Source organism: Saccostrea cucullata, unplaced genomic scaffold, assembly GCF_032062105.1.
Source record: "Saccostrea cucullata isolate Sc308-1 unplaced genomic scaffold, CSIRO_AGI_Scuc_v1 ctg150, whole genome shotgun sequence".
Classification (NCBI taxonomy): domain Eukaryota; kingdom Metazoa; phylum Mollusca; class Bivalvia; order Ostreida; family Ostreidae; genus Saccostrea; species Saccostrea cuccullata.
Genome location: NW_026927183.1, coordinates 67,828 through 94,199, shown reverse-complemented (window position 1 = coordinate 94,199; position 26,372 = coordinate 67,828). Strand labels below are relative to the sequence as shown.

Below are 26,372 nucleotides of genomic sequence, written 5' to 3'. Positions count from 1 at the left end.
GTAGCATCGTTTTTAAAAGGGGCAGCCAGACAAAAAAAAATGCAATTTGCCTATATAAAGAAATTTTTTTTTGACAAGCGAAAAATTCCACTCGATATTCCTATTTAGTGGATCGGTTTGTGGGGGGGGGGGGGTTTCCATCCTTTTTCAATTCAATTCAATTTACTCTATTGACAATAACCATGTCGGCATACAGTCATGAACATTAATAATAAACAAGTTATGATATTTTTATAAGAATATTTCAGTTCTAATTTTTTAAAAACTCATTAATACCGCGGAACATTAACTGGCAAAATTTGAAATATACAGCTTACGTCACAATCAAAACATTCAGAGATAGACAATGAAAAGGGCGGGTACAATTTGACGCGGACGTGCGGAAAACATCGGACTGAAATTGCAGATCGAAATTCATTTACAATCCACCTCAGCTAGAAGGCACATTATTACTGATTGACCCAGAAGACAATTTATAATTTCAATTTTGGTAGTTTGATTTTTTTTTTTGTCCAGTGTTTTAAATAAATTAATATTTAAGGGACAAATATTTCATTTCTGTTCTGTTTGGTAAATATATGTATATCTTTGTGTTGGTGGGGGGGGGGGGGGTGAACGATTTTTTAAATGAAGTTTTCCAACAGTTTCTTCAGTGTATTTGCATAAATAAAGTTGTCCAACAGTTTTCAGTGAGACTAAGTATAAAACTCATGCACTCTTGTAATCCTATAAATAAAATATATTGTCATGTTAAACCATGACCTGACTCGACAATCCCCCCCCCCACCTTCTAGAATCAAATATCTCCTCAAAAATAATCTTTGTCTTGTATGATCTTTCGCGTTCTCAAAATTATAAGCTGAAACTCATATTAATTTGAACTTCAAACAATATGTATTTGGGAGTTGAAATTAGTTGATTTTTGGATCATACAATCACTCTTTGCTCTGAAAACAGCTCAGGTGGATTGAAAATGAATTTCGATCTGCAATTTCAATCCGATGTTTTCTGGACGTCCGCGTCGAATTGTACCGCCCATTTCATTGTCTATCACTGAATGTTTTGATTGAAACAGATAGAAATGACGTATTTAAAGCTGTATATTTCCAATTTTGCCAGTTAATGTTCCGCGGTCTTATTATCCTTATCCTACTTTATCTGCAACAAAACATTAAAAAGTGGGGGTGGACGGATGGGTGGTTGCATTGAATCGGACTTTAAATGAACATTTTCTATAATAAAATTTTATGTCTGAAAAAAAAAGGTGGGGGAACCAGGCCTCAGTGCATTAATTTTAATATTGCATCATTTTTTCCCGGAATGTTAAGATCAGTACGTAGTTATTTTCTACTGTTCTTAGATACTGGTGATTTCCGGTTGCTGGCGGTAAAATTGTTTGGGTTCTTTTTTTTTGAGACTGAAAGCCACAGTCCTGACGTTTTTGAAACCTGAATGTAACATTTGTTAAGAACTCAAAGATATGTAAAATCCTAATAAGAAAAATCTGCATCTTATTTTTCAGGTCGGTTTGGTTTTCCTGCTGAGCATTGCCTCCCTCATCATTTACTTCATAGATGCCTCAGAGTAAGTTGATTTTATGTATAGAGTGGGGCGGACATTTTCTTAGTGTTTTTCAGGGCATTTTTTAAATTGATGATATGAATTTGAAAAAAAGACAGACAATGGCACAAACCTGAAAGCCATGCTTAAATGCTAGGAAATAAATCTAGTACTGTTGACCATGTTGACTACTGTACATGTTGACTCCTGACTCTATGATCAACGTTTTTCATTGATTTTCTCCAGATCACAGTCATTTAACACAGTTTTGGTTCAAAACTTTCTTGGACATCAACTCACCAGCACTTGACTTTTTAAACATTTCTCTTTATGGGTATTTTTTATGTTTAAAGACTAAAGAGAAAGGTTAAAAACATCAAGTAGGTTTGAGTTCTTCATCTTTTAAATTTAAATAATATGTTGATGGTGCTACTGTTAGGGCTAGCGCATATACTTATTCAGTTTTCATTTAAATGAGGCTCGACAAACCGCACATGACATTTGGTGCATTAAGACTATGACGTCACATGATGTCGTGTGCATGTTGCTTTAATTACCAAACGGTGAAACCAAAGTCTGAACAGGGCTGATTTTAATGAAAATGTTTTTAAAAAAAAAAAATATTTTTCTGCAATAAATTCATTAAATTAAGGCAAGTTTATTATTCATTTAACTTTTGTTGTTATTCTGCGAGAATGTTGCTTTAGCTTTTGTGTATGAAGCAATGCATTGTAGGTCCAAAGTTACTGCGGGAAAAATTTTTCCATTGAATGAATGTGCACTGGTTCGAATTTTCTCTTAACCCAGGCATTGTCGTTAGAGCTCGCAGTGACAAGCATTGCTTCATGACTTCAACTTCAAGCATCACTTCATGACGCTCGCTGAGCTCGCTATTATATAAACCTATGTTAGGAATGCTATGAAGTCTTTATAATTATAGGAAACAAATTAGTTGCCTGGAATGTGTAATGTGTAAATGATCTGAAAAGTAGTTATAGCCATTCCCTTAACAGGGTTAAAAAAATAACATAACAATGGCAAAACTGCAGAAAAAAATACAAATATACTCAATTTCTTTCAAAAAAAGAAAAACAGAAAATCAAAGAACATGAACAAAACAAATCAATGTGCTTTGTACAATAGTGTAAGAGGTAAGTTTGACACTAGTTGTCATTATTATGACTTTATTAGGTTGTTAAGTGGTTTGTCTATGGAGTAGAATTCCCTCATGGCTATCTGTATGTTAACAGATTAATACTAGTAGTTCTGGGATTACTAATTAATATTGAGTAAATTATTTGTCATGATGTATCCTGGGATTGTCTGGGTACATGTAAGCACTGAGACAGGTTCTTGATGGATATGGTTCCCATAATCTCCAAATTAGTAATCAACAATCAATGTTATAACAAGATGACCTACTGCTGGTGTAGTGGTAGCCTAAGCTGCCTTGAGACTATTCACCATGGTTCTAGATGACCAGAGATAAAGAAGCCTATTGACTTCTAAGGAATGTCAAATTTAGTTCTATAATCAAATTTTTGATTACATACCCAATATAGTGGACCTTCATATATCCGGACGCCAGATATCCAGATGCTTCAGTATTTCCGATTTTTTATCGGAATGAAATGTTTAAATGTTATTTTGTCTTGTTTAGCTGGTGATTCAGATATCTGGATGCTTTAGATATCCGGACAATTTGACTGGGAACCAAAGCGTCCGGATAAATGAGAGTCCACTGTACACACTTCCAATAGAAACTCTTTAAAGATTACCGTCAGAATTCTCACAAGTATACTGTTTACAGGGCACTGGATGACCAGGGCATTTTTACTGTGAAAAATACAAATATGTAAGGTCAAATTCCTGGTTTGAAAGTACATGGTAGTATAATCGAACTTGAATAATAATGAAAAGATAATCAGTATGGGCAAGGTAAAAAGGAGGTTTAAAAATTTTAGGGTCAGAGGTCAAACAAGACAACTCATAAGTGGTTCATATTGCTAATTATACACTTAGACTCGTATGTACTGTAGGAATAGAAAGTCATAACAGAAGAACAATTTATGAATTTTGCAGATCAAGTTTGAAAGCTTCAATATGTATTCACAATGGTAAAAATACAAATTTTGAGTGATTGCCAGCTCTGTTATTCTTTAGCTCATTATTGAAAACAATGTAAAGAAATTGATTATAAAACAATTTATCTTTATGCAAAGTAAGAATTTTCTATGCTTCAGAATTCCAATTCTATTAAAAAAAAAAAATCAGTTTTTGTTAGCCAGGTTTACATGCACACAATGATGTGATTGAATTTTCTAGAACACATTTTTTTGAAAACATCCATTTTAATAATGAAGTGAATGTTAAAAAAAAAAAAAAAACACTATGAAGTTAATTTTTTAAAAAATATTTTTTCATATCGTCTCGTATCCTATTTTCGACCGTATTGTATTTTCGACCTAATTTTCCAAATCTGCTGCCCGTGCAAATACCGCGCTGTACAGCATTATTTTTGGTTTCTACACTTGGGAAAATATCTTTTTAAACACAACTTTAGTGAATATACCCAAAATAATTAATTCAACGGATTTCCCCTCGTGGTTTTAGTTCGATTTTGGTAATTTTCGTCTTTTTACTAATGCACATTTTACTGTTGATTAAACAAAGCCGTAATCGGTTAATTACCAAGATTTTTTGATGACATTTTTCCGAAGGAAAACTAGGATCTCTGTCAACGAGACGCATGAATATTGAAATGAATGGGTAGATCAAACTATTTTTTTTCTTCCTTAGATATGGGCATTTTCTTACAGATTTTTACTGAAAAATGCAACGTTATTTCATTGATTTTTTGTGGAAATGCACAGCTACTGACAGATCGCTTCAACCAACGAATAAATGTATTTGCAACCAAAATATGCAACTTGTTCCATGTTTTTTTTAAGGACAGACAATCGTATTTTTATTGTTTAGAATATCCAATGGATATATTTATAGCCATTACTGATGGGGCGTTGATACTATATTTAGGTCGAAAACACAAGACGCGAATATTTTTGTGAGGAAAACTGCACCCTCTTCATATTTATGGCATATAAATAAAATAAACAAAAAACTGCAATATGGGTTATATCGTTTTATTTATAAACACATATGCTAACATTTTAAGCCCATATTTTCTTAGATTGTATAAAGTTTGCGATAAATTAATAAATAACATCTAAATAGGTCGAAAATACAATACGCCAGGATATAATTATTTTTTTGGTCAGAGAGAAGGTTGAATCGTGTACACCGTGGGCAGACAGCCCCCGGCAGCAGGTGGACCTGGCCTTTAATGTCTTTTTTCTCATCTACTTCTTCATCAGGGTAAGTGTTTCCTTGTTTTTATTTGTCTATCTTAAAAATATACTGCTACAAAGCAGATGCATTTTGTAAATACATTAGTGTTTGCATTACCGGTAATCTTATTTTGCAAATCAGCCCCCAGTCAACATTTTATAACTAAATATATTTGTACATGTATTACGCACAAATTTATTTCTTTGCATATTTTTTTCTATAAAGCTTCCAAAAATAAAAATAAAAAACACACAAAAAAAGAAAAAAAAAACATATATTCCCAGGAATTTAAAGATTTATTAATACTATGAGAATATAGGGATATGTGTGCAAGTGAAAGTGTACATTTTTACACTTTATATACCCAGTAATTTTTTTAATATAAAGATTTGTTTCTTTCATTGATATAAATATTTTAATCTTTACTTTCAGTGTTTAAAATTTCTACATGCATTTGTTACACATATTAAAGGTTCACAAATTCATGAAAAATATTTTGTGAAAATTTTTTATGCACTTTGTCGGACGACACTTTCCTCAAATATGTGTTTTGTATCTCTTGGTTTTATATCAGAAATTAGTCATATTTGTCATTCTCTTCCGATTTCTACATTGTTTTCTAAATGGTTTTAAATATAAGTACACCAAAAATGGTGATATAGGCCATTCAGAAGATAACTCATAAGGGTTACACTGTATAAGTAGAAATTTTAGCGAGGATTTAATTTTGGCATTATTAGCGAGGGTGCTGACATCGCTAAAATTGAATATCACTTAAAATTAATTGCGTATTATTTGTAATAGCTCCTTTAGTTAATATTTTAAAATCGCTAAAATTACTTCTCGCTAAAGAATAAAATACCAGTTTTTAGGTAGAAATCGCTAAATTTGCGTCTCGCTAAAATTTCCACCTATACGGTATATAAATATATAAGAAATATGACCCTGTGGTTTCTTGTCCAAATGTCTGGTAAGGTACCCTAATTTTTTGTGAAGAATCTTGTTCAAGTATCTATTCTTCAATGACGAAATCTTTGGAAAATTATATATTTTTGAGGAACATGTTGTCTGACCTTAATCCCTATAAATGAACACACTACAGAATATTACAGTTTTATACATGAAATTCTTCGTTCAGTTTGTGGCGGCCAATGACAAGCTTTTATTTATATGGAAGCATCTTCAGGTAGTGGATTACTTTACTATCCCACCATCCTTTGTGGCCATCTATCTGGACAGGAACTGGCTCGGTGAGTGCTCCCATACCTAGTACCGATTTTATCTGATTAAAGAGGCCAAGCTTGCTTTGAAGACAAAAATATATAATGCTGAAAATACTATTTCATATTAAATGGGCTGTGAAATTGATTGGCAATGAGGTTCTCTCTCTGAGAAAGATATTAGAAAAGGCATTTTTGGGGTTTGCGTGAATGCTGTTTGACAGATTATTGAATGGAACAACTTTCCTGCCAATCATTTCAGACAAACACAAGCATTGGATATGTCTGAGTGATGTTGTTTGTGCATTCTATATAATATGGCTGTATTTTGTACAGTGATTGATATCTCTTTTATCATATATCAGCTTTTACTTCTTGGTGGGTTCATGAAATAATTCTGATCTGTTATTTCATTGTTTTACAAGATTTAATTTTCACAGATTCAAGAAAACAATATAGCTATTCCCAGGTATCTCTTATCATAGTACGAAGGTCAAGTCAAGGTCAATATCAAATTTATTGTTGTCAATCATCTGATACCTTTTTACATCAGAGAATATTAAGACTTTGATTGTTTAAAACTGTGAGTTTAATCCATTATTTGAAAAACAAACTATGATCTTTTCCTATTCTGCTGCTAGATTTTAAACCCAGTTTGCCATTTACATCATGTTATAAAATTGCTCTTTGGATTAAGTGAGATATGTTCTTGTAAGATCAAAGTTTTATGAAGGTGTGGATAGGGGAATAACATATGAAGTGGCTCAAAAAAGTCTAAATCAAGGACTTTGGGTTAAGAAACATTTCTTGTAACATACAATAAAAGACAAAATTACCCTGTAAAAAGTAGCCTTAATGAAAAAATTGAATGCTTTTTCAAACTAAAGCATTAATAAGTTTGAATGTTATGTACAGTTGAGTGGCATGCTGTTTCTGTGTCACTAGAGATCATATAGAGTATAAGTAAGACAACACCAAGATGTTTAATACGAGAGATGAGTTTAATATATCCAGTATAATCATTGTAAGTGAGTGGAGGTGTATGGTTTATTATTGATTGATTGGCAGTCACCACGAACTGATTTAGGTAAACCAAGCTGTTACCAGGAAACCCAACAGATGTTGTCTATGCAATCAGCAGTTAATGTCATTTTTTGTCAGAAGTAGCTTTTTGAAAAAAAAGATACGGATGTTTTAGTCAGTTTCAGCATAACGATTGGATGTACAGTGTATAAATATATTTTTCAAAATCAATTTTTTAGCTCACCTGAGTCAAAGGCTCATAATGAACTTGTCTGACCTGAGTATATGATATCTAGGGCTTGATTTCATTTTGTGATTTACTGGCAACCAAAACTTTACATAAAACATCTTTGGCTAAAAGGTATTCAGATTTGTTCAAATGAAGAACCATCACTTTATCGAGAGATGATTATATAAAAAAAATAAAACTATGAATGATCATATGATAAAAAAAAAAACAAAAAAAAAAACATTGGTTCTAAATATTTTTGCTTCCTGTTTGATTACAGGTTATGATTTATCCTTCCAAGAGCATGTACTGGCAAAAGACTAGTATGGTTATGTGGTCATTTGGTCCTTGAACTTTATTCTCCAATGCAGACAAATAAAACAATATCAAGTTCACCTCATTTACAGGGTATTGTTAATTCAGTCAGGAGCCTGCAGAATGGGGGTGTTATTTGATTTGAGAAAAGAGGGTCCTGCTTAATCTCTTTATTATTTATCATGGAATGAAAAGACATGCTGTCTATCTGGATTAAAAATTAACAGTTTCTGGTCAATATGAGAGCATTGAGAACATGATAGGCAGAGAGAAGGCAAATTAAGTTTGTGTGCAAAAGGGCCATAGAAATTAGTGTAGGAGGGATAGACAGTGGTGTCTAAGGCAATTTCAATTCCACTTGCATGTTTAGTGTGAAAATATGTTTGGCAATCTGCAGAGTGGATGGCTGAGAATGGGAGAACAATGAATGTTTAAAGACATTGCTGGCATGCAAGTAACTTTTATTGTATGGCTTGAAGAGGCACTCCAGGAAACTTTCATTTCAAATGCAGATGTTAATCTCAAAATGTTTACATTTTTGTCTGCAAATAGTTTTGATGGAAAAACAAGCAAATTCAATGAATTGTGGTCCCCTTCTTTAGGTACTGTCATACTAAGTGAATGGAATGCCCTTATTTATAGCATAGTGTGTCAAATATGAACACATCATATGCCTTAAAAAGTAATCAACAAAGTTTTTTTTTTTAAAATAAGGTCAAAAATGAAGGTCAAGGTCAAGGGTCGAAGATCATAACATGCTTGGAAACATTGTTACAGGTAATGCCTGTGTCAAATATAAAGGCCCATCTCTTCTCAATCAAAAGTTATAAGGAAATATAACATTTTTGAAATAAAGTTCAAACTTCAAGGTCAAGGTAACAGGGTCAATAAATCATAGTATATTCAGAAAGGCCTTGTCACAGCTCCATATGTAAGATACATGTGTAATATGAAAGCCATATCATTTCTCTTTCAAAATTTATCAGACCAAATTAAAGTAATGTTACCTTTTTTTTATTTATAAGTAGGTCAAACTTGTTGAGTGATTATTGTGAAGTTGAGTGATAGAACATCAGAGAAATGTTTATACATGTCATCCTTAAATGATACGGAGTTTAAAAAAAAAAAACCATGATTCCCATATTAGAGAATATTAACCTGTAAACCATTCATAGGTCAGGCTTTTATGCCTATTGAATTGCATGCCAGATTCAGTAATGTTGATGTCTGATTGAAAAAGTCATGATTTTCAGATGACGATGCTACAGTCTCATCAGAGACCTCCATTGTATTTTATTTCACTCATGGAAATTTAATTTGGCTGATAACATCTCTGAATCCCTATTGTGACAGAACACACATCACTCATTCCAGGCCTAAATTGTATGACTGTTACCAGCTTCATTTTCTAAAGGCTGAGAAATATATAATTCATTAAACATTCAGCAGTTTTCTATGGTTAAATGAACAATTTAGTCATTAGTTACTCCTACAGTTCGCAAAATCATATGTCTTGAAGCTATTGGTCTAAACAGTGGTTCCCATGGGAAACATCCAGAGTGTCATTTTGAAATAAGGCTGCATTCATTTGGAAACCTCCCATGTTTAAATCGTCTTTTGATGAAGACAGACTTCCATTGAATGTTGCTTAGCAGTTGCCTGTGGATGCTCTGCATTATTGATTTAAATGTCACTCCTGAATTTTGATCCCTTGGTAGATAAAAAAAAAATAAAACACCTAAAGATGTACCCAGGTGTCGTTATCTATTGATTTATTTCAGGTTCTCAGACATTTTAGAAAAATTGTCTTTTACATTGCAGAAAATAACCAAAATTAGGCTTACTGCAATAGTACTTATAATATAACCAGCTGAATTTGGTCATTTTTGAGATAAAAAGACAAAAGTAATAGAACTGTAATGTTACTGATGCCATAATTTTGTGAAATTTTTATTCTAAGATATCAACCCAGTGCCTTTTGAAAGTGACATTAAAAAATCCAGGATTGATCAATAGATATATATTGAAAGTACATGCAATCTAGACCTCTTAACAAACGATACTCCTAGATCATGTCCGAGGATATAGGAAATGACAGTGTTTGATTTATTATACCCTCCTGTTTGGTCACTGTAAATACTTCAGAATAAGCATTGTTGAATTTAAAAAATGTTCTCTACAATGTAAATACTACAGAATAACCATCGTTAGTATCTGATGAATTGAATTTCAAAAAGATATTAACTTGGATGCCTCATGTGATGGAAAATCAATATATGTAAATGTTTCCATAGTAACATGTTAAAAGCTGTGGACTTTTTTCAAATTTTTAAATATTAAAAAGGAACAAATAAAAATTGTTGAGTGTGTATGTGTTGGTTTTGGAGAGAATGGTTTCTTGTCTGTAAAATATTGAAGTCAGAAATGATAGAGATGAGTGGCCTGGCGGAGAATGGCTCTTAAGGAAATAGGATTGATTCCTGGCACAGTGCAAGCTTTTAGATTAATATACTTCAAAGAAAATGGATTCTACTTTTTCCAATATTGCCCTGCAGTGTTTAAATCTAACTCACAATGTTCAATTCTATATGTATACATAAGTACATGTTTATGTTAGGAAATCAAAAAAAAATTATGTAATAGTTCTGAGATGACTTACCTAAATTTAAACATTTGAATCCATACACATTTATTTTTGGCTGGTTATTGTTGGTTTTGGGGATTATGTTTGATCTATGTACTAAACTGACACTTTCACCACACAATGGTCTTGTATACTGGTACATTTTTTTGCCTGTTTAATGATGGAGTAGTACAATTTCCTATGTTTAAGACATATTGCTAATTCAATAAACTTTATACGTATAGAGCTAAAGTCATCACAAATCTGTATTTAGTGTGTGACAACTGTATGATAGGAATGTTTTAGAAATTATAAAAAAAGAAAAAATGATTTCCAGTAAGTTCAGCTGAAGCATCTAAAATCAATGTGTTTTTCATGAAGCTTATTCAGTAAAACTCGTTAAGTACAAACACGGATATTGCGAATTCAGGGATATGGCGGATTTATCTGAGATCCCCAGCTATATCAAATTAACAAATTTATACAGATATAACGAATTACAGATATAGCGAAGTAATTTCAAAGGTCCCAGTGACTTCATTGTGACCAAGTTTTACTGTGATTAATAGCTATGAAAAGAATGAAGTCAATTGTACTGTAGATTAGACAAAATTTTACCCCTGTAAAAATTAAATCCCAAAACATGTTTTATTTTATTGATGAATTCTGAAAAGGTGTTAATTTTCAGATGGTTGTTTAAGACCTAGCTAATGGTTTATTGCAGTAGAAAGTTGTGTTATATGGCTCTCTAGATGTCCCTTATTGGCTGTTACCTATACTTAGAAACATTTGAGGAAAAAACTTGTGGTTTTATGACATCTGAATTTTGCAAAGTGGTCGACATACAACCAATTTGAATGTTCATGATAACAAGAAAAAAAGGACATAAAATAGTGTAAAAGTTGATTCAAGGTTTCTAATTTCTTAGGAGGATTTTAGCAAGATAAAAAAAAAATCAAGCTCAAATAGAATAATTCAGTTCCTATATATATATATATAAAACCTAAATGAAACAAAATTTTCCATTCTCATGTTTTATCACTAAAATTCAGAATGAATCAGTAATTTTTGTGGGGTTTTAATTTTTGTGGTTTTCGATGTATTGAGAGACCCACAAATTCATGACCACCAATTAGATCAGGGGCGCATACTGTTTTTGTCCTGTCTGTCTGTAAACTTTAACCTTCGCCATAAATTTTGAACCGTGAAAGGTAAAGAGACTTCATATTTGGTATGCATACTCCACTAATTTAGCCTTGTGACCTTGACCGTGACCTATATGCTACAAATAGCTTTTTCGAACCTTTGCCATCACTTTTGAACCATAGGAGATAGAGAATTCATATTTGGTATGCATAGTCCACTATAATTAAGTTCTTTCAAATGACACCAAGGTCAATGACTTTGTGACCTTGACTGTGACCTATATGCTAAAAATAGCTTTTTCAAACTTTGTTGCCTCAGGGCGGTGGGCGCATAGTGCAAACACATCTTGTTCTGCATGAAAATGATTGAAGCTCCTCATATACATATGCTACATGTTAAATCGTAAGAATTAAAATTGAACACTGCTGTATATGATGCAAGCATCCCCAAAATTGTGAAGTTATATCTACACCTAATAGTATTGTAATTTTTCTCCAGGTCTGAGATTCCTGAGAGCCCTGCGACTGATGTCCATTCCGGACATCTTGACCTACTTAAATGTCCTGAAGACCAGCACCATGATAAAGCTGTCGCAACTGGTGGCCTTCTTCATCAGTCTGTGGTTAGCTTCAGCTGGATTTCTACATCTAGTAAGACTCAAATTACACTGTATCCTGTAATGACCTCAGGTCAACACCTTAAACATTTACGGTATAATTGTACAAACATTTACAGTATACATGATTTACATGTACATTTAGCTTCAGCTGGATTTCTACATCTAGTAAGACTCAAATTACACTGTATCCTGTAATGACCTCAGGTCAACACCTTAAACATTTACGGTATAATTGTACAAACATTTACAGTATACATGGTATACATGTACATTTAGCTTCAGTGGATTTCTACATCTAGAAAGACTCAAATTACACAGTAGATAAAACTGTTTTAAGAAATTACTGGGGTACTCTAAACATACTTTTCCAGGTATTCCAAGAAAATTTTCAAATGGGCCTTTAAAATTATGCTAATCCATTAACACATGTAAATTTAAAGTCTAGAAATGTTTAAAATAATACCTGTAACATGAATAATGTTATAAATTATAAGGTTTGTACTTCTGGTCTACTGATGTTTTAATTGAATATTTTATAGATAGAAAATGCGGGAGATCCGTGGAATAACTTTGAGAATCCTCAACTTCTGACATACTGGGAGTGTATGTACTTCCTGTTGGTTACCATGTCAACCGTGGGATACGGTGACGTCGGGGCTCACACTGTCCTGGGAAAGATATTCATTGTGCTCTTTATAATGATCAGCATCGTAAGTAGTATTCCCATACCCCCATCCCCACCCCACCCCACCCAAACATAGGCACACACACACATGATCAGCATCGTAAGTAGTAATCCCCACACCCCCACCCCACCCAAACACAGGCACACACACACATGATCAGCACTATAAGTAGTAATCCCCACACCCCCAACCAGCCCCACCCAAAAACTGGCACAGACACACATGGTCAGCATCGTAAGTAGTAATCCCCACACCCCCACCCTGCCCCACCCAAAAACTGGCACATACACACACATGATCAGCATCGTAATTAGTAATCCCCACATCCCCACCCCACCCAAACACAGGCAAACACACACATGATCAGCACAAGTAGTAATCCCATACCCCCATCCCCACCCCACCTAAACACAGGCACACACACACATGATCAGCATTGTAAGTAGTAATCCCCAAACCCCCATCCCAACACAAACACAGGCACACACACACACATGATCAGCATCATAAGTAGTAATCCCCACACCCCCACCCTGCCCAACCCAAAAACTGGCACACACATACATGATCAGCATCGTTATTAGTAATCCCCACACCCCCATCCCAACCCAAACACAGGCAGACACACACACAGGATCAGCACTATAAGTAGTAATCCCATACCCCCATCCCCACCCAAACACAGGCATACATATAGCAAATGGGAAAAAATCGTGATGAAGGGTAAAATATATAAAATATTAAGGTAGACATTTGTAAGGGTTATACTTTATAGAGGTAAGTAAGTTAGAGTTTCCTCAATTATCCATTCCTTATAAACTTAATTAACAAAATGATTGTCATGTCTACGGCTTCCTGCTGATTTTGTACAGAAAACCCTCAATAATAACACAGATTGACTAAATGATTGCTTCTACCTGATTTCCTTTAAGAAGAACTTTAAGAGAATAAAGTGGGGGATAATCTTTACATTAAACACTGTTTGTTGGAAATAGATCTTTACCAATTACAAATCAAGTTATTGAATAAACATGTTTACCTTATGATTTAAATTGTATTTGACAACCATATTGAAAGAGATACATATTCATTACAGGTATAGCCCTGATATTGTGTAATTATCTGTCAAACATAATGGATTTCTCTGTATCAAGTTTGAGGTAGTTTATTAACCTAAGCAACACACACTGATAAAACGAATTACTTAAAAAGATGATCACTAAAACTGTTATTTAGGAATAGAATTGTTGCAGAGACTGGGCAATCTGTTCTGTTGTGTGGAATGACTGTTAACGTACAGCTACAGAAGAAATTGGAGTCTGTAAGGACTTGGTGGTGTAATTACTGACAAACTCCTATATCAAATCAATATAGATCCCCGTAATCCTAGCTTCTGTAGGGTGTTAAAACTGAGTGCAGTGTCAGTTCAGCTAGGACTGCCAGCTATATCTATACTGGCAAGAACAGTCACAACTAGCCCATACTGTGGATTTTTGAGCATTACCTGGTATATATTTATCATTGAGACAATATTGTTTTACAGTTGTTTTAATGAGTCCTTGTACCATTGTGAAATAGATTAAATGGAGAGGGGTCTTTGGATTTTTTATGCCCCCACACTCAACAAGCTAATTCAAAGAATTTATGTCCCTCAGTTAAGAAAAAGGGGAAAAGAAAAGCATGCACAGATCTAGGAGGGAGCATGGCATTGAAAGGGGGACAATTTAAAAAGGGCGGGCAGGGGCCATAGGGAGTTATGGTATAAAATTACAGCAAAAGCTTTAAGTTTCTTGAAATATCACCTGGAAATGAAAGTTCCACACACACACAGAATGTATGGATTTATGACCTTGTGCTTTGTCCTTTTGATCTCAAAATAAATAGGGGTCTTCCTTATGACAAAGGGAGATGTAGTATAAAATTTCACTGCAAAAGTTCAAAGACTTCTTGAGATATTGCACGGAAAAGAAAGTATTAAAACAGAAATTTTGAATTTATGAACTTGACCTTTGACCTTGATATCAGTATGGGTCTTCCTTAGGCTACAGGTAGTTGTGTGAAATATCATTGCAAAAAAGCTCAAGGCTTCTTGAAGATCGGGTGGAAATGAAAGTGTTACAGAATGAAATGCAGATGGAGAGACAGACGGATACAGACCGAAATTAATATCCCCACTTTCAGTGAAGGTGAAGGTGTTTGTTTAGAGATCTTTGTATCCAGTTTGGATTGGGTTAATTGATCTTTCTAAAGGGTGTTAAGAAAGTTCATTCCACATTTCTCTTTCATTTTCGGAAAGAAATACAATGAGAAGGATTTTAATAATTGTGATATTTCATGCTCACAGAGTCCATTCTTGCTTCTGATAAAGTTTTAACTGTCTTTTGTTGAATCGATAAGGGAGGGCAGGTATTAAAACAGATGATGTCAGAGCAGAAAAATCAGAGATGTGGCATATTTGTTACATATATTAATAGTACACAGGTCAATAAATCCTTTCATATACTATGCAAAATTTATCATGTAAGTGCAAAATTTCAATATGATAAACCTATTCTTATGAAAAGTGATTAACCTTACTTTTACATAAGCTCATCAGTTTTGTATTGTGCAATATAAGCTGTGAGGAAACAAAAATGAATAATCGTATATTTTCACACAAATGACCTGCATTTCTGTCATTTGGGTGTTTTAAATATGCTTATGAATTTTCATATGAAAGAAAAAATATATTAGCTTCCTGCTAGAAATAAATTGCTGAAAATCTAAAGCACAATCATCTGAACTTTTCAAAGTGAAAAAAATCATCTGTGTAGTGAAAAATTACTTTGACAGATTTCAAAATATTTCACCATGGAACGAACTTTCTTAACACCCCTCATATATAGTTTCTTTGAATGGGTCTTTGGAACATAAAGCATCAGACAAGGGTGGGTGTATCTTTGTAAAACTTAATTACATCTCCATGCTGGAATAATTATATATTCTTATGAAGTTATGCCCCTTTTCCAGACTGTGAGATAGACTGAAGATTATTGTATATAATAAAAATTATTTATCATATTTTATCATATGTTTACCTCTTTATCCAGGGGAAATCACTCAATGGAATTTTTTTTTTTCATATCCCACACTATACTATGATGTCACAATGGAAATGATGACGTAAATACATGCAGTGTGGATTGATATACTTAGTATAAATAATAATGATATAAAACATTGATAGTGATGTATAAATGTAGAAAATATACTGATAAAAAGAATCTCCCAAGGCTTGGGGATTAAAAAAAACACACACAACTCACTGAATAAATATCATATTCAGCCACATATCATAAAGGATCTGATATGAATATGACAAGTTTGTGTACTAGTATTTTAAAATTGTGTATCCAGTATGCCAACAGACGGAGATTTTTTCATTTAGATTTTATCATTGCTAATTCAGATAATGATTCCTATGGGAAGCAGGCATTCAGAAATTAATGATACAAACATTGTCAGAATCAATGGAAAAGCAATTATTTTGCGTTTATGATTTCTGAGTCAGTTTGTTTCTTCATTTTGCTGAATTAAATTATGTCAAGGTGTAAATAGACACACCTGTTTAATAGGAACTTTTTAATGAGTGACACATGTACCTGTATTGTTGACCCGGCTGATTTTAACCCTCCTCCCTATAAACACCCCCAGAAGGCTATACTGAATCCAGTACAGTCAAGAATAAGTTCACAGATGTGTTACATTTAAACTCGGGAGCATCATTCTCATTAAATAGTTATGTACCTACAGTAAATGTGGATTTGTGACCTCCTAGCCACAGAAATTAATGTTTTCATCTCCTTCCTTGTGAACTCAATGATTGCCAACGGAGGGATATATATTTATTATGTGTAAATGCAAAGGATCGAATTATTTTATTAAATTGCCATCTGCCATAGCTAATCTTGTACACACTTAGATTATCAAATCAATTGAATGTTGTAACAGAGTTAAGATATTTTCATCATAATTCTGAATCAAATCAATGTTGAGTTAAATATTTTCACTACCATCTAACACTATGATCTGTGAATACGAGGGTTGTCCCAAAAAGTCGTAGACAATGTTTATAACTTTTTAAGCATGCAACCAGTACTAACCAAATTTAGCATAGACATAATATATTTAAACTTCTTAAAAATAGTAAATTATTTAATATATATCTTTCATATTAATAATATTAGGACGCTTTATATGAAGGCCGATAAGGCCTGTCGGCGCACAAACAAAATTCGGAATATTTTACCAATATAACTATTACATTTGCTTTTATTTCTTTAGTCTTATATAATACATTGAACTCAAATTTAAATCACTGAAACCAGAATCAAAATTTTGATAATATGTCAAAATTTCATGTACTTAGCATTAGAAACAGACGATTGGTGTCATGATTTTCATAGTATCGTTGAAATTTAGTTTGATGAAAATGACGTCGTCAAACGCGTAACCGGCGCACGGAGATGTAATAAATTGTGTTGGATATGGTTTTTAGCTCACCTCAACGAAGTTGGGGGAGCTTATGTAATACCCTCGGCGTCGGCGTCGGTGTCGGTGTCGGCGTTGGCGTCCCAGGTTAAGTTTTTTGGAGCAGTTTTCTTTTTAAGTACTTCTATGTCCTATATTGATTAGACATGCATGGAAGATGCTTCTAATGTGTTTCATTGTACCAGTCAAAGTTTCAGATGCTGCAATTTCAGCAAAGGAATGGCCAGGTTAATGTTTTTGGAGCAGGTTAACATTTTTGGTGCAGTTTTTGGTGCAGGTTTCATTTCCAAGTAACTATAAGCCCTATGTTGACCAAACTTGCATGGTTGATACATCTAAGGATGCATACTACTGGGCTTGCTTCGGATGCTGAATCTGACCTACATTTTCCGGATGAGTGAACAGGTTAAAGTTTTTTGTGCAGGTTTCATTTCCAAGTAACTATAAGCCCTATGTTGACCAAACTTGCATGGATGATACATCTAAGGATGCATACTATCAGGCTTGCTTCGGATGCTGAATCTGACCTACATTTTCCGGTTGAGTGAACAGGTTAAAGTTTTTGGTGCAGGTTTCATTTCCAAGTAACTATAAGCCCTATGTTGACCAAACTTGCATGGATGATGCATCTAAGGATGCATACTATCAGGCTTGCTTCAGATGCTGAATCTGACCTACATTTTCCGGTTGAGTGAACAGGTTAAATTTTTTTGGGCAGGTTTCATTTCCAAGTTACTATAAGCCCTATGTTGACCAAACTTGCATCGATGATACATCTAAGGATGCATACTATCAGGCTTGCTTCGAATGCTGAATCTGATCTACAATGTACATTTTCCGGTTGAGTGAACAGGTTAAAGTTTTTGATGCATAATTCATTTCCAAGTAACTATGACTTCTTTAATGACCAAACTTGCACGGATGATACATCTAAGGATGCATACTACCGGGCTTGCTTCAGATGCTGAATCTGACCTACATTTTCTGGTTGAGTGAACAGGTTAAAGTTTTTGGTGCAGGTTTCATTTCCTTGTAACTATAAGCCCTATGTTGACCAAACTTGCATGGATGATACATCTAAGGATGCATACTACCAGGCTTGCTTCGGATGCTGAATCTGACCTACATTTTGTGGATGAGTGAAAATGTTAGTTTGTGATGAATGTATCATTTCCAGTTAACTATGAGCCCTATAATGAGCAAACTTGCATGGACGATACATCTTAATATGCACACTAATGGACTTATTTTGGATGCTGAATTCGACATACATTTTTTCAGATAATAGACCAGGTAAAAGTTATGGGTGCAGGTCAATTACCAAAAAACTTGAAGGCTTATGTAACATTGTATAAACCAAACCAAACTTGCACAAATGTTGCATCAGGAGATGAAAACTCTCAAATTTGCTTTGGATGCTTAATTTTAATTACATTTTCATGAACAACTAGTTTAAATTTTTTATGTAGGTCTATTTAAATGTATTCGATTTGCTGAAATATTTTCATTTCTGGAATGTACACTTTTTGTTGGTTAATTGTGTGACTTTGCCTTACTTAAAGACAACATTCGTTGAGGTGAGCTCTGTAATCTCTGATTACCTATGTTTTATACATCAGAGACGGGAAAAAGAGTACAGAAGTGACATTACACAACAGATTTTAATAAAGAAGTTACTTTTATATGGCACGATATTCAATGAGAGTTTTTCCTCTATACTGAAAATAGTTACGGCATGTAAGAAGTAGAGTACTGATTGTTAAACGCAGACAATTGGGAACAATCTTGACCGCGAACAGCATCAAACAACGTGTATTCTTTGCTGCCTACAATGTAAGGCGATCTTTCGACTAAATTTTTACTGAAATTTGAATCTGCTTAAAAAACAAAAAACAAACGGACAGTAGTGAATTTGAATAAGTGCCTAAGGCACTTTAATAAAAATATTGAATGTAATTTTGTTTATAGACGGACAAAGAAATCATGACATTATAAGAGACAGAATTTACGCTTGCTTTCTTGTGCCGGTGTACACTTATATTCTTTCCTTATTTTTGCATAATTTTCTTATTAGATATGATATCATCATGAAACTTGAAATGCATGATCATAAAATGTTACTTTTTGCTATGACAAGGAAAGAAATTTAATTAAGCAAAGAGAAACTAAACTGTTTTCCCTGTCTACAACTTTTTGGGACAACCCTCGTACATATAACACTGAGAGACATTGCTACAATAGCTTCATATTGAAAGGCATTCCAAATATATGTAATTAAGTGACTAATGTATTATTTTATTACTTACAATTTATCTAAAGAAATACAGGCATATTGTCATTTTATTGTGAAGTTTAGCTATAGGATACATGTACTAATTGATATACAGCATGCATGCTGGGGTTAGCTTTGAACCTTGTTTTTTGTAGTGAGAGGTCGAATAGAATACAAATCATGAATCCAAATTTGAAATAGAAATATGTATTACCTGCAAATACACATTGATGACATATTGATTTGGATGCTGAACCATTGTTCTCTTTCACAGTGTATTGGCAGTAACATATGGGAGTGTTTTTATTAAGTTCTCTGGGTTTTTTCAAACAAATGGCTATATAAGCCTGCTAGTAATGTAAATGGTTTAATAGACCAGAGACCTGCTAATTGGATTTACAAAAAAAATATGCAATGGCATTTCTGTCATAATTTTAAAAAGCATGCAATTTAAAAAATTAGATTAGCAGACTGAACTTCACATTCATATAGTAACATGGTCTCACGAGAATTCATTATTTCCATGGGGCAGATCTAAGATAATGCACATGTACAATTGATCAATTGTCAAAACATGTATATTCATCATGTTCATTTTTCAAATAAATAAAGAGTCATCCAATTAAAATGAGAACATTCATTTTTTTCTTCAAAATAAACATTGTTGTGGATATTATAAATTTTTGTAAATAAAATGAAACCAATACTTTCACTTCTAATCCCATTTTATAGGCAAGAACTCGAGATCTTCTTATGCATAGAATTGTAATGTTTGTAGTTAGATATATAGATATCTTGCATGTCATTCTTCAAATTGTTTGAATCCCAGATTTGCAAATCTTTTATATAAACATGATAAAGTACATACATGTATTTTTTGTTTACTTTTGATAGGGTATGTTTGCATCCTGGGTACCAGAAATTGCAGATATATTGGGAAGAAGACAAAAATATGGTGGCTGCTATAAAAAAGAAAGGGGTAAAAAGTATGTAATAAAGGGTAAACTAAATCAGAAATTTTTATTCTACTCCAAGATATATAAATTTTAGTCAATTTTTAAATTAAAAACAACAGTTAATGCAATGTTAGATATTCATTAGGGCCCCGGCTTGGCGGGCGTCCAATAGTGATTAGTCTGTCCGTCCGGCTGTCCGTCCGAGATCTCTTGTCCGGAGCATATCTTCTCTCTCCTTGGCCCAATCAGGCTCATACTTCACCCACAGAGTGCCTTTGGGTAGCCGGTGTGCAGTGACCTTGAAGCATGTTTCTAGGTCAAACATCAAGGTCATAGCAGAATTATATGAAAAATCCTTGTCCAGAGCATTTCTTCTCTCTCCTTGGCCCAATCTGGCTGATACTTCACCCACAGAGTGCCTTTGGGTAACCGGTGTGCAGTGACCTTGAAGCATGTTTCTAGGTCAAACATCAAGGTCATAGCAGAATTATATGAAAAATCCTTGTCCGGAGCATATCTTCTCTCTCCTTGGCCCAATCTGGCTGATACTTCACCCACAGAGTGTCTTTGGGTAGCCGGTGTGCAGTGACCTTGAAGCATGTTTCTAGGTCAAACATCAAGGTCATAGCAGAATTAAATATGAAAAATCCTTGTCCGGAGCATTTCTTCTCTCTCCTTGGCCCAATCTGGCTGATACTTCACCCACAGAGTGCCTTTGGGTAGCCGATGTGCAATGACCTTGAAGCATGTTTCTAGGTCAAACGTCAAGGTCATAGCAGAATTAAATATGAAAAATCCTTGTCCCTAGCATATCTTCTCTCTCCTTAGCCCAATCTGGCTCATACTTCACCCGCAGAATGCCTTTTGGTAGCCTGTGTGCAGTGACCTTGAAGCATGTTTCTAGGTCAAACGTCAAGGTCATAGCAGAATTAAATATGAAAAATCCTTGTCCGGAGCATTTCTTCTCTCTCCTTGGCCCAATCTGGCTGATACTTCACCCAGAGTGCCTTTGGGTAGCCGGTGTGCAGTGACCTTGAAGCATGTTTCTAGGTCAAACTTCAAGGTCATAGCAGAATTATATGAAAAATCCTTGTCCGGAGCATTTCTTCTCTCTCCTTGTCCCAATCTGGCTCATACATCACCCACAGAGTGCCACTGGTCAATGGGTATGCAGTGACCTTGGTGGAAGTTTCTAGGTCATGGTCAGAATTAGCCTCTCTGTTTAAAATCTTTGTTTGGTGCATAAATTTTTCCCCTTAATTTCAGTCAGCCTCAAACAACACATTCCATAATACATTTAAACTCAGTTATAAAGAAGTCACTGAGACCTATGAAATAACTTCGCTATATCCGTAATTCGTCATATCTGTTTAATGAATTCCTTAAATTTTTATAGCTGGGGAAACAAGATAACTTCAATATATATCTGTAAATTTGCAATATCCGTGAAGTGGTACGAAACAACTTTTACTGTAGTACACAAATGTTCCTCTTCAAAATAAACCCTTTTAAACTACCTTACATTTTCATGTTCATTGTTGAAAGCGGGGCCCTTTGAGATGGCCACCATCTCAATGATATCTAGTTGTGTCAATGTTAAAGTACTTACTGTTAAGAAACTTCAAGTAATTAAATCTGTTGTGTTTAAAATATTTATCTTTCTTTCAGGCATATTGTAGTGTGTGGCCATATCACCTTTGATTCTGTGTCCAATTTTCTAAAAGATTTTCTTCACAAAGATAGAGAGGATGTGGATGTAGAAATAGTTTTTGTTCACAAGTAAGTTCAACATATTCATGTTCACAAGTAAGTTCAAGTTCATGTTCACAAGTAAGTTCAACATGTTCATATTCACAAGTAAGTTCAGCATGTTCATATTCACAAGTAAGTTCAGTATGTTCATATTCACAAGTAAGTTCAGTATGTTCATAAGTTCAACATGTTCATGTTCACAAGTAAGTTCAGTATGTTCATGTTCACAAGTAAGTTCAGTATGTTCATCTTCACAAGTAAGTTCAACATGTTCATGTTCACAAGTAAGTTCAACATGTTCATGTTCACAAGTAAGTTCATTATGTTCCTGTTCACCAGTAATTTCAGTATGTTCATATTCACAAGTAAGTTCAGTATATTCATATTTACAAGTAAGTTCAGTATGTTCATATTCACAAGTAAATTCAGCATGTTCAATGTAGATGTGCCATATAGATATCATAGTTGCCAACTCACCCGATTTTTCAACCCGTAACCAGATTATTTTTTATGACCCAGCGGGTCATGCTTTTCACCCGATTTTTGCAGAATAACCTGAAAATCTCCCGATTTCCGGATTTGGTTCGTAAATTAGGTTGCACTTTGAACTTCCAGTTACAACCCAAGCTTAGATCTACCAGAGACGTATACGTCTCTGGATCTACGTAAACAATGCTGATGGATTAATTATCAGTGCAGGTGTAAACAATTAACTGGGTGTTGTTTTGACAAATCAATGTTTGAAGTCAATTAAAATGGCTTCCGATAGAACTAGATCATTATCAGGGCCAACAGGAACAAATTGAACCAAACACATGTCTCTGATTGAACCAAGAAAAAGAGAAGCGATATTTATGTACATATCAAGGAATCTTGGGGAAAAAAACTTTCATTCTAGATAAAATAAAGTGATCAAAGAAGTGTAGGCCTAACTTCAAATTTAAAACATGATGCAGTAGTTAATTCATTAAGAGAGAGGAAAAACAACTTCAAAACTGAAATTGGTATACTTTCAAATTTAGCAGAAACTGAAAAGGCTTTTTTAAAAAAAATGCACATTTACTTCAGGTCAATACTGAAATATGAAACCTTCAATTTTTATTTTTAACATGTAAATTAAAGCAAATTATGTATGAATTTTTTTGTCATAGTAAATTAAATCCTTTTTCATTAATTTTCAATAAAAGAATTCTCAATACACAAATACTTTGTATATATGTATAAAATTTAATCATGGTAAATTCGTGAATGTCGTTACGCGTTATGACCAGATTTTTTACTTTCCAAATCTGGTCATGACCAGATTTTTACATGCTGGAGGTTGGCAAGTATGATAGATATACATTGTGTTTGTCGTACAGATTTACTGAAGTATCATTGTGTTGTTCGGTTTAGTCATTTTGAAGCTATCACATGTTTTGGACAACAGTTTGAAATGTAAATTCAAGGAAATAAGAAGGGAGAAAAATAATCTTTTAAAATGAGACTTAGTTACTGTGCTGAGCCTTCTGGTCCATAGGCCTTTTGTTACAGTAACACACATTTTAATGAAACTAAGAAATATTTTGTTCATGATTGAGCCCAAAATGGTCAAGATTGAAGTAAAAATACTTTGTTCACTTAAACAATAAAATGCTTTCTTTGTTTGTTATTACTGGAATTAACGGAAGCAGCTGTTGCAGAAAAAATTAAGTGGGTTATGTAAATTTTTTCTGCAATAGCTGCGACCGTTAATTCCAGTAATAACAAACAAAGAAAGACATTTTATTGTTTATATTTATAACTGTTTAAATAATCGTTTAAAATAGGATTAAAAAGGTTAATTATTGTATTAATGATGCGAACATCTTTATACGTTTCATTGATGGAACAGCCACTGATCAAGAAATCTGTACAGGCGACATGCCTAATGTAGTTCATGCAGTGATTAACGCAGTGGGTTTTCTTAAGAAATAAAGGAGAAATTATTCAGTGGATGTAAATATATGCTAATAAAAAAATTTCGTTGTAAGCTCAAGTATGTTCAAGGTAGATATGAAATAGTCTGTCATCACAGATTTACATATAGAATTTTCACTGTATGTATACCTAAAACATCTTTGTTCAAGTTACTTTAGTTTGGATATTTAGCCATTGAATCCCCACTTTCACAAGAAAATTGATCCATGTGAACAAATTGTTCATTTGCCAATCATGATGAATATTTGGAGAAGATCAGCAGAGAAATAATCCAAAAGTCAATAAAAAAAAATTATTTGGTTTTGAATTTTAGAATGAATGTTACTATTGTGTCTTAGAGAAATCAGTGAGGAAGCCACAATCCCTGAATGGTGATCTCTTAATAGGGCTGTTGGGCTGTACTTAAAAAAAGGCTGCTGCTGTTGTCTTGGAATTTAATTAGACTTTCCATGATGAAATACCTGCTTTAAAGAATGAGTCTTATTTTTTTTTTTTTTTTATTGATTATTTCCTTACACCTGTTTCTTTTTTATGTTTCTCTGACAAAGAACTATATGCGGTATATTGCATATGTTTGCCCCCACAAAAGTCAAATTTTGAAAACTTCCTGAAATGTGCTGAATTCAATAAATTGTACGAGAAATATAAGTTAACAGAAAATATTATAGTTCCAGAGCAGTGTATTCACAATTTCTGTTTTTATGACGTCACAAACTAGTCCGATTTTATATCCTTTTTCAGAAAGAGGACAAAATGGACAAAATTTCAACAATTTAAGCTTTAGAATTTATAGAGCGCATGTGTGTTCAGGAACAATATTGACATATTTCATTGATATTATCATTCTACACATTATATCAAAATATTGATCCTGAACACACATGCGCTCGGTGACTTTCATTTAAAATATCGACGAAATATGTACATTTTTCTGCAAAATTCATAAAAAACTGAAATTTACGTCATATTTGTGACGTCATTACGTACATATGACGTCATTACTTATGAAATTATTCAGTGCTTTGAAGTCAGCATATACTCCTCTGTTTAAGGACTTAATTAAATATTACTCCATCAAAGTTTGATTTTGGGGGGCAAATGTTGGTTAATACCGCATATAGTTCTTTATGAAATATTAAATTTCTATACAACAGAACAGAAAATTTGGCTTGATTCTGAAGAGCTAAGGCACCAAACAATTTAATTTTTTTCATTGTCAGTGAAGATTGGGGAAAATCATTTTCTCTTCACCAAAAAAAAATATAATGTGCCCCCTCCCCTTCCCAAAAAAGGGAGAAATTGCCCATTTCTGTAACTGTTTTGGGATGGGATAGAAGTAGCAACAGACGAGCACAGATTAATTGTTTTCAAAATCTTCCAACCTCATTCCTCCCTTCACAATCAAATGAAAATAAAGTAAAATGATTTACTGTATACAGGGAAATTTTCGTCCCTGTTTTATTTTCGCCCATTTCACCCTCTTCTTTTTTGGGTGAATTTAAAACGGGGCGAATTTAAATTACACAACATAATTTCCTAAACAGAACTATGACTGGGCGAATTTAAAATGGGGCAAAATTGTTTGCAAGTGCAAAAAGGCGAAAATAACACGGGGCGAAAATAAACATGTATACAGTATATAGTTTCAGAGCATTTGATACATGACAATGTATAATCTGAAATTTTCTTTCAGACAAGATTTTCAGACTCGGAGATACCTTACTGTTAACATATTACTAATTCATTACTCATTAAACTTCTGTAGAATTCTACCTGACCTAGAATTAGAAGGGCTGCTAAAGAGACATTTCACACAAGTGGAGTTCTTCCATGGGACTGTGATGGACGCTAATGATTTGGCCCGTGTCAAGGTATCCTGGACTGTATTTAGTCCTATCTACTGTAGTGATGTACCTTCAACACCTTTCATTAAATAACCAAGAATTGATTATGTAAAATTTTGTAATGATTTTAGTCATGTCATTGAGATATTACCACAATCCATTTAAAGGATTCACAATGGTAGCATCTTATGACTATTTTTTGAAAATTTGGAAAAAACTACATATTTCTTTTTTGTACCTGCATTTTGAGGTTCAACTTGACACTTATGTCTATGATTTTAAGTTTTACA

At 33.6% G+C, this 26,372-nt stretch overlaps 1 protein-coding gene across 14 annotated transcripts in view; it reads left to right on the top strand.

Moving 5' to 3' along the window:
* LOC134273674 (calcium-activated potassium channel subunit alpha-1-like) overlaps positions 1-26,372 on the top strand; it is a 55,202-nt gene that overhangs the window by 5,079 nt on the left and 23,751 nt on the right. For all 14 annotated transcript variants that reach the window (XM_062755868.1, XM_062755866.1, XM_062755869.1 and 11 more), the window contains exons 2-9: positions 1,523-1,584; positions 4,839-4,935; positions 6,047-6,158; positions 11,963-12,114; positions 12,623-12,793; positions 20,466-20,557; positions 22,196-22,306; positions 26,004-26,109. In XM_062755868.1, coding sequence (XP_062611852.1) covers positions 1,523-1,584; positions 4,839-4,935; positions 6,047-6,158; positions 11,963-12,114; positions 12,623-12,793; positions 20,466-20,557; positions 22,196-22,306; positions 26,004-26,109 — 903 coding nt within the window. The remainder of the gene's footprint in view (positions 1-1,522; positions 1,585-4,838; positions 4,936-6,046; positions 6,159-11,962; positions 12,115-12,622; positions 12,794-20,465; positions 20,558-22,195; positions 22,307-26,003; positions 26,110-26,372) is intronic.